The 8,244-nt window shown below is 37.1% G+C and overlaps 1 protein-coding gene across 1 annotated transcript in view; it reads right to left on the bottom strand.

The window, feature by feature from the left end:
* LOC132855915 (C-C motif chemokine 18-like) overlaps window positions 1-1,402 on the bottom strand; it is a 3,259-nt gene extending 1,857 nt beyond the window's left edge. The window contains exon 1 of the mRNA XM_060885203.1: window positions 1,265-1,402. Coding sequence (XP_060741186.1) covers window positions 1,265-1,328 — 64 coding nt within the window. The 5' untranslated portion in view covers window positions 1,329-1,402. The remainder of the gene's footprint in view (window positions 1-1,264) is intronic.
* Window positions 1,403-8,244: the final 6,842 nt, after the last annotated feature.

Genomic DNA, 8,244 nt, shown 5'->3' with positions numbered 1-8,244 from the left:
GTGTGTTATGACTTTTATAAGCGATCGGAATTCCAGCTACGGAAGCTCAAAGGGGTTTTTTTTTCCCCATAGACTTGAATGGGGAATTCTTAAAATTCTTTTGTTCTCTCTGTAGATGTAAAGCACACTCTCAATACATGTAACTATCAACTCCACACTATCAATCCAATGTTTCCACAAGTATTGGCCCCCAGTCAATACACTTTTGTCCAAAAGTATTGGCACCCCACCGGGTATTCACGTGTAGCCCCGCCCCCAAAAACTGTTCTATGCAGTATAATAATAAGTAGAATTCCATAATGACTGCAGTTTTTACATGAAATGTCAAAACACTTAGTAGTCACTTTTGTCCAAAAGTATTGGCATCCCACCGGGTATTCACGTGACGTCACATGTAGCCCCGCCCCCAAGATAAGCGAAATCATAAATTTTGCACAACATGGACATGTCATATATCAAAACACTCAGCCCGATGAGGTTAACTGCCTCACGCATGTTTTGGTCACGTCACGTGACGTCACGTGTAGCCCCGCCCCCAAAATAAGCGAAATCAAAAAGTTTGCACAACATGGACATGTCATATATCAAAACACTCAGCACGATGAGGGGAACTGCCTCACGCGTGTTTTGGTTACGTCACGTGACGTAACGTGTAGCCCCGCCCCCAAAATAAGCGAAATCAAAAAGTTTGCACAACATGGACATGTCATATATCAAAACACTCAGCCCGAAGAGGGGCTAACTGCCTCACGCGTGTTTTAGTCACGTCACGTGACGTGACGTGTAGCCCCGCCCCCAAAATAAGCGAAATGAAAAAGTTTAAATGTAATATATCAAAACACTCAGCCCGATGAGGGGAACTTGCCACGTGCAAGCACCATTCACATTTTCTTCAGGAAATGTACATTCTAGTTATTATTATTATTATTAAGAATAAAGATTCTTATATTATATTATATATTATATATGTGTATATATGTTATATTAGTATTTTTTATATTATTATTATTATTATTATTATTATTATTATGAGTAGTAAAGATAATAAAAATACTTCTACTGAATAATAATAAACTGTAATGCATGTTTGATTATTGATTAATCGTTATTCTAATTCTATCATTATCAAAATGTCAGACAAATATTAATTTTTAGACACTTTTCTTTCTTTTATTGTGACACTTACACTAAATGTGCAAAGTGATTTTAAAATTTCTACATTGCTACATACAAAGCTACATTTAAAATTGTGTAATAAACTCACGCATAGCGTCTGAGTAGAGCGCCATGATCAGGACGAAGCCCAGGACCAGAAATACACGATTCATCTTGATGTTCTCAGCAGGTGTGTGAAGCTCTGATATCTTCTCTGTCTCTCTAACAGCAAATTTGCCTGCATTAAGTTTAGTGGCTCGTTTTTATAATAGAAAGGGGTTTCCCCACCCCTGTTTCCCCACCCTCATTTCTTCACTTCCTCCAGTCGAGCTGAAGATGGATTACAAAGATAAATCAAAGCAACTGATCCATCGCACATCCTTTAAACATGTAACATACAATTTCGAGCCTATAAACACTTTTACACTTTTCTACACCTTTCTAAACTTTTGTTAAGATTGGGGAACAGACACAGTCTCTATATTGTGTAACCTAGGAGACGATTTGATGCATCTAGCAGATGGTCATATAAGCCCGCTTGTCTGCTCCCTGGCCTTGGCTCTGGATTAGTGTTAATTTTGTCACCTATTTTTAATTTAGTCTTAGTCTTAGTCTTGTGCCAAATGTCCTTGTTAGTTTTAGTCATATTTAGTCATTCACATATCTTTTTTTGTTAGTCAAGTTTTAGTCGACTAAAAGTCTCGTCATTTTAGTCTAGTTTTAGTCAAAAGAAAACTCAAGGTATCTTAGTCAAGTTTTAGTCGACCAAAAGTCTTTTAATTTTAGTCTAGATTTAGTCAAAAAATTTTAGTCTTTTTTTAAAATAACACATTATTACTGAGATTATTACTGATAAACATTTCAGTAAAAAAGTGTTTCACATCTCAAACATTAAATGTCATAATTATCTGACAAAATACACTTGTTGAATGATTTTTGTTGAATGCAAATGTGAAACGTGTCTGGTTTTCAATGTCTGATTTAGGAGACACATTCACAAATGATGAACCTGTTCTGAAAAGTATTTTATTTTAACCAACACAATTCAAAAGCTGGGGCCCAACAGACTCCGACTGACAACTTAAGTTACAAAGGTTTTTAAAACTGTTTTGGTTGCCTTGTGTCTCATGTTTCTGTTCAAATCAGAAAATCAAAATAAATATACTCAGAAAAACTGAAAAGAATAGGCCAACTTTACTGTGAGCCTAAAATACAACGTATTTACCGTCCGCGAATCACAAAAGTATCAGTGAGAAGTGCATACACTACACAGTGCATACACTCGAACTTGACTGCACATCACATTTATTACTTTATTGATACTGCTTTTAATCGTAATGCAAAGACCGGTCATCGGGACATAAGCTGTCATGTACAATAAAAGAGCCTGCGCAGCGACAGGAAATATAATTTAACACAAAAAGCCGCCTAGACCAGGGGTGGACTTGCGCTCAGGAGTTTTTTATTTTTTTTGAGCGGCGTGTGGACGAATTGTTTCTACGCACACACTAAACAGCGCGAAGCCGCGAACTCGTTCTGAATATTTTAAAGGCGTGACAGCTGATGAAAAGGCAGAGACAATTGTAGACGAAAATGAAGAGAGATTTTATCTTCGTTTTTATTTTATACAAAACATTTTCGTCTCGTCTTTTTTTGTCAACAATAATGCATATTAATTTACTCTTAGTCAGCGTTTTTGGACAGTGTTGCAGTCTTGTTATCGTCTCGTCTTAGTCATGAAAAATGGGTTGTTGACGAACATATTTCGTCTCGTCTCGTCTGACGAAATTAACACTAAATTTGAGTGTTAAATTTAATTGAGAATTAAAACAAATTTACCTGAATCAGATTTTACTCGATCATTTTATACAATTGTTTGTTTAAACACAGATTTCTACACATCTACACATCTCTGCACATTCTGCCCAACTTAACCACATTTTCCACTCCAGCAATACAAGCATTTGCTGGAGATCTGAAACTAAGATTTATATACAAGATAGTAACAAGATTACAAAATTGAGTTAAGAAGAATTCAAAAGGCTTTCAATTCATTTCAACTATATGTAGCTGGTGCAGTACACAGTGAAATGAAACAGTGTTCCTCAGGGTCATGGTGCTAGCGTCTGATAAGAGCGGCATGTTCAGGATGAAGCCCAGGAGCAGAATCACAAGACTCATTTTCATGTTCTTAGCAGATCTCATTTCAAACATGGCTTTTTTTCTTACGTGTGATTTTTCACTCTCCCCCTCTCCACACACCTTCTCAAATAACCACTTCCTCTACTCAAGCTGTACAACTGCTTTAGATCTATAATCAAGATATACGGCTGTTAATACTTTTAAAAAGAGATTTTAGATTTCAAACTTTCTGTTCAATCTAATTTCTTAATTTTAATGTTCACTCAGTAGTGTGTTCATGATGATGGTTATATGATGAGTAAGCAGTATGAATTTGAGTGTGTAGGTGTGTATGTGTGTATTGCATCTAGGTTGCTGCTTCATTCAGGACTTTGTGACCGCTCTGGGTAGAAAGTACAGAAAAAATGTAATGCAGTGAAACCATTACAATCTTTATTTTAATAGATCTGCGCTCAATAATCCATAAAGGCAATGACAAATCAATCTTTGTGAAAGTTTGGAAATGATAAACACTCCTGAAAGTGCATAACAGACCAAAAACCAAGCCATTGACTCCTGTCAAGCAAAAAGGCAAACAAACAAACACCAATCTCATGGTGAAGCATGGTGGTGGCAGCATCGTGCTTTGTGGCATTCAACTTGGTTGAGTAATGACGGCTGCCAGTCACCTATTAAAACGATTCTTCACCAGAACCTTGACCTAAACATTATAAAGCATCTATTGGATGCAATCAGAGGTGGGTAGAGTAGCCAAAAATTGTACTCAAGTAAAAGTACTGTTACTTCAGAATAATATGACTCAAGTAAAAGTAAAAAGTAGAGATCCAAATAATTACTTGAATAAGAGTAAAAAAGTACTTGGTGAAAAAACTACTCAAGTACTGAGTAACTGTTGAGTAACGTCTGATTTATTTTTTAACACGACAACAATCAGACAGACAAAAATACAAAATAATCTTTAGGCAAATTATGGCTCATCCAATCATTAAAATAAATTCAAATTAATTAATTACAAAATAGCTTAAATTAAAATAATTCAGGTAAATTCAAGTACTTAATAAATCAAATAATAATAAATAAAAAATAAATATGCACAAGTAACACAAATTTCCAAACCTTTATACTTTTTTACCAGGCAGAACTAGAACGAGGCAGGCCATAAATTCTCATAAACTGTGTGTGTGTCTCCAGTGACAGAACAACAGAAGGAAACACACACACACACACACACACACACACACACACATTTCATTTCTTTTGTGTTGTGATTGTTGCACATTTGATGCCTTGATGAAAGGGCAATAATAATGAAATACATCTCTACTCCTTTAATTCATTTCAGGAAGCCTCTAGTACTTTCCTTAGTTTCAGGTAAACTAAAGCTTCTGGTTGCAAAGCTGTTTTTGTTTCTCAAAATATCTTCCTTCATGTTCATCAGAACAAAGAGATTTATACAGGTTTGTAACAACATGAGAGTGAGTAAATGATGACAGAATTTTCATTTTGAGTGAACTATCCCTTTAAATATGTGTGTTCGGCGTGTGACGTCATCTGTTTGTCGGCTCTTGCGGCGCTGAGTAAAGTTGAGCACATAAACAAAACTCGACAAAACTGCTGTGTTGCTAACTAACGCGTCCCGCCGCTGAGATTGAGTATGGTCACGTGACGAGACTGCACAACTACGTTTGATTGGTGAAACACAGTCACGTGGTAGAACCTTTCTCTATCTGTCAAAATAAAACATTAAAATTGATGCGTAGAATACCAAAGAGGTAAAAAGAAAAGTAACGAGATCATTGTAGCCTAATGTAGCGGAGTAAAAAGTATAGTGATTTAAAACTACTCCTAGAAGTATATTTTTTTTCAAAAACTTGCTCAAGTAAATGTAACAGAGTAAATGGAACTCGTTACTACCCACCTCTGGATGCAATGTAGAAAAAAATGAGCAGATTGTTGATACTGTAGTGTAAATGATCTGAAAACATTTGTGGGTGAAAACATCCACCACAACTGCTAAAGAATCCAGTAGATTTAAGGCCAAAAATGATGTCAAGAAGTTCTGCAAAACAAAGAATGGCAAACTAAATACTAAATCGCCAAAGTTGTGAGCTTTAATGAAACCTCTACTGTGTCCCAGTACTTGTTTGTCTACTTGTGTTGTCTAGTGTGTTGATCAGAAGGTTGGCTTCCCTCTCTGATCCAGGAGCACTGCATCATGGATGACCCTGCACCCTGACCCCAACTACCAAAGCTGGGATATGTGAAGAAAGATATTCATTATGCTGTAATGTATATGTGACAAATAAGAAGGGCTTCTTCTTCCTCCTCTATCGTCATTTATTTATTTATTATTACTTACAAAAGTCTCTTCTTAAAAGGTTTTTTGAATGTAGAAGATATGTATACACTACCTGAAGAGTCTAGGTTTTAAATAAATGTGAATTTACCACCTTTAAATCACACACAGGTCTGGTTACTGACAGAATCATCCCTTTTTATCTCATTTCTATACAACTGAACAACTGGGGTTTATGGCTTTGCTCAAGGTCCCAGCAGTGGACGTTTGAAAGACCCAGGATTCTTTATGATGAAGCGAGGTGGTGGTAGCATCGTGCTTTGGGGCACTTTTCAGAAGCAGGTGACAAATAATTTGGTCCGTCTAATAACTCTTATGTCTAATTACACTTATGTGCACTAAGAGTATTACAAAACTAGGGCAGTTTTTACCTACAGTGGTGTTGCTGATGACATCATGGGGAGAGAATTATACAGAATAAACTTGAGGAAATCATCCAAAAATAATTCAAGTGACAGAAGTGGAATTTTTTAGGAGGATAATGAAAAGCTGAGCAATGAAGAGTTAAGGGCTTTGCTCAAGGGCCAAGCTCAAGGACGTTTGGTGGACCTGGGATCCAAACTTGTGACATTCCAAACAGTGATCTTACACCTTAACCACTAAGCTACCACATCTCCCACAGAACAAGATGAAGAAATATTATATTTTATAATCACTCACAAAGGCACATGTGCTGTGGTGATGTGACAATAAAAGTGACTTGACTTGACTTGACTTAACTAGATGTTTATTAATACATTATTATGAGACTCATTATTATGAGTCTGAGACTCGCCTAAAGACTGATTTTATCCCTGCCTCTGTACATCTGTACATCTCACCACATCCTTCTCTCTGCTGAAGATCTAGAACCAAGATTTCTCTACAAAATCAGAAATTCATCATTTAATCAATAAAAAAATGTTGTGTCAATGAATCTTTATACAAAAACCTAACCCTAACCCAGTAAAATATTTTTTTTCTGTTAATAAATCAAAATCTTTGCATTAATAAATCATTCAGTTCACTCAGTGGTGCAATGATAACTTTATTTGAATCTGCACCGCATTAAGCAACAATAACAACATTAAGCATCATAATAAATGGTTGATAAATGCGGTGAAGAAATGGCTAAGCTTACACTTTAGTAAAGAAGTGTGTGTGTCTGTGTGTCTGTGTGTCTGTGTGTTGCAGTGTGATCTGGATTGCAGCCTTAAGGTGTAATGTGTTGTCCATTGACTTCACGAACACACAGATTTGGAATTTTTGGAGAAGCAATACTGAAAGACACAAACACACACACACACACACACACACGTCAGTACAGTTTCCTCTTCTCTCATCTCATTTAGAAATCACTTTTTGAGATAATAAATCATGTAATTAAACAGTGATTGTCAGATACTCACATGAAGCTTTGCTGTGGACAGTGTGAGCCTGTGAGGATGTTTTTGGGAGGAATTTCTCCATCGAAGAAGTCCAAACAGCAAGGCTCGACCTCTTCAATAGCTTTTAAAGCTTCTAGTGAGTGAGTGTCATGATTCAGCCCGGACTTTTGGCCATGTGCTGTTGTTGTTGTTGTCACGTGTCTGCCCCGCCTTCGTCTGTGACAGTGAGAGACAGATCAGGGGTCTCATTTATAAAACTGTGCGTAGGATCCCTGCTAAAAGTTTACTTGCGTCCAAAAGCCAAAAATGGCGTACGGCAAAAAAAATTCCGATTTATAAAACCGTGCTTACGCACACCTGTAAGCAATGTTCCCTTAGATGTGCGTACATGAACCAGCCTCATATCCCGCTCTGTACACGCCCATTTTTACACGCCCATTACAAGCTCCACAACTGTGCGGGCACGAGAGTGGACCTCGTTATAATGAGTTTCCTCTGCGCTCTGTGGGTTTAAAAATGGGGTGAGGAGTCAGCGTCTCAGGGGGTAGCCACTGTCACCTGCAGGTTATAATTATATTAAAAGCAACATTGTTATAATTATATTAAAAACAAAATTGTTACAGTTTCTACTTTTTAATTTTGTTCAACATAAGCAAATTCATTTTCAGATGGTGCCCTTATAGCAACATGACTGTAGTCAATTGCGCCGATTACATTTGGGAAACCAGACATTGCAGCAAATTGCATTTTAATTTGGGCCTGTTCTCACACAGTGTAGGGGAACCTGATGTATCCATATTAAGTATACCATTCAAAACGACAGATATTATGGCACTCAGGGACAGCTGTGATATACCAGACCTGTAGGGTGAGATGATAGATTCCAATAGAATAATTTCAAAAAGGTCTTAGAGTCAAAGTTGAGGATTACTTATAGATTTTTTATATAAATAATTTACCTGTCTGCCAATTCCCGCTGGAAACAGCCGGTTGCCAAGAACCCCAGAGTGGTGAGGACTTGTATTTGTACTGGGATGGCATGGTTCCAGCATGTTGCCCTCTCTAATACTGGACCCAATTCAGCACATAGATCCAAGAGCACAGCTCTAGGGAATCTAAATCGGCTTATTAGCCAGTCATCATCATGGCCAGGAAATCATCATGGTCCCTGAAAACTCGTTCTCTCCTTATTCTGCCATTGGCGTAATCCTCCAACAGTGCCAT

Source organism: Tachysurus vachellii, chromosome 13 (assembly GCF_030014155.1).
Source record: "Tachysurus vachellii isolate PV-2020 chromosome 13, HZAU_Pvac_v1, whole genome shotgun sequence".
Classification (NCBI taxonomy): Eukaryota; Metazoa; Chordata; class Actinopteri; order Siluriformes; family Bagridae; genus Tachysurus; species Tachysurus vachellii.
The sequence above is the reverse complement of the archived record's forward strand: the minus strand, read 5'-3'. Positions and strand labels throughout refer to the sequence as shown.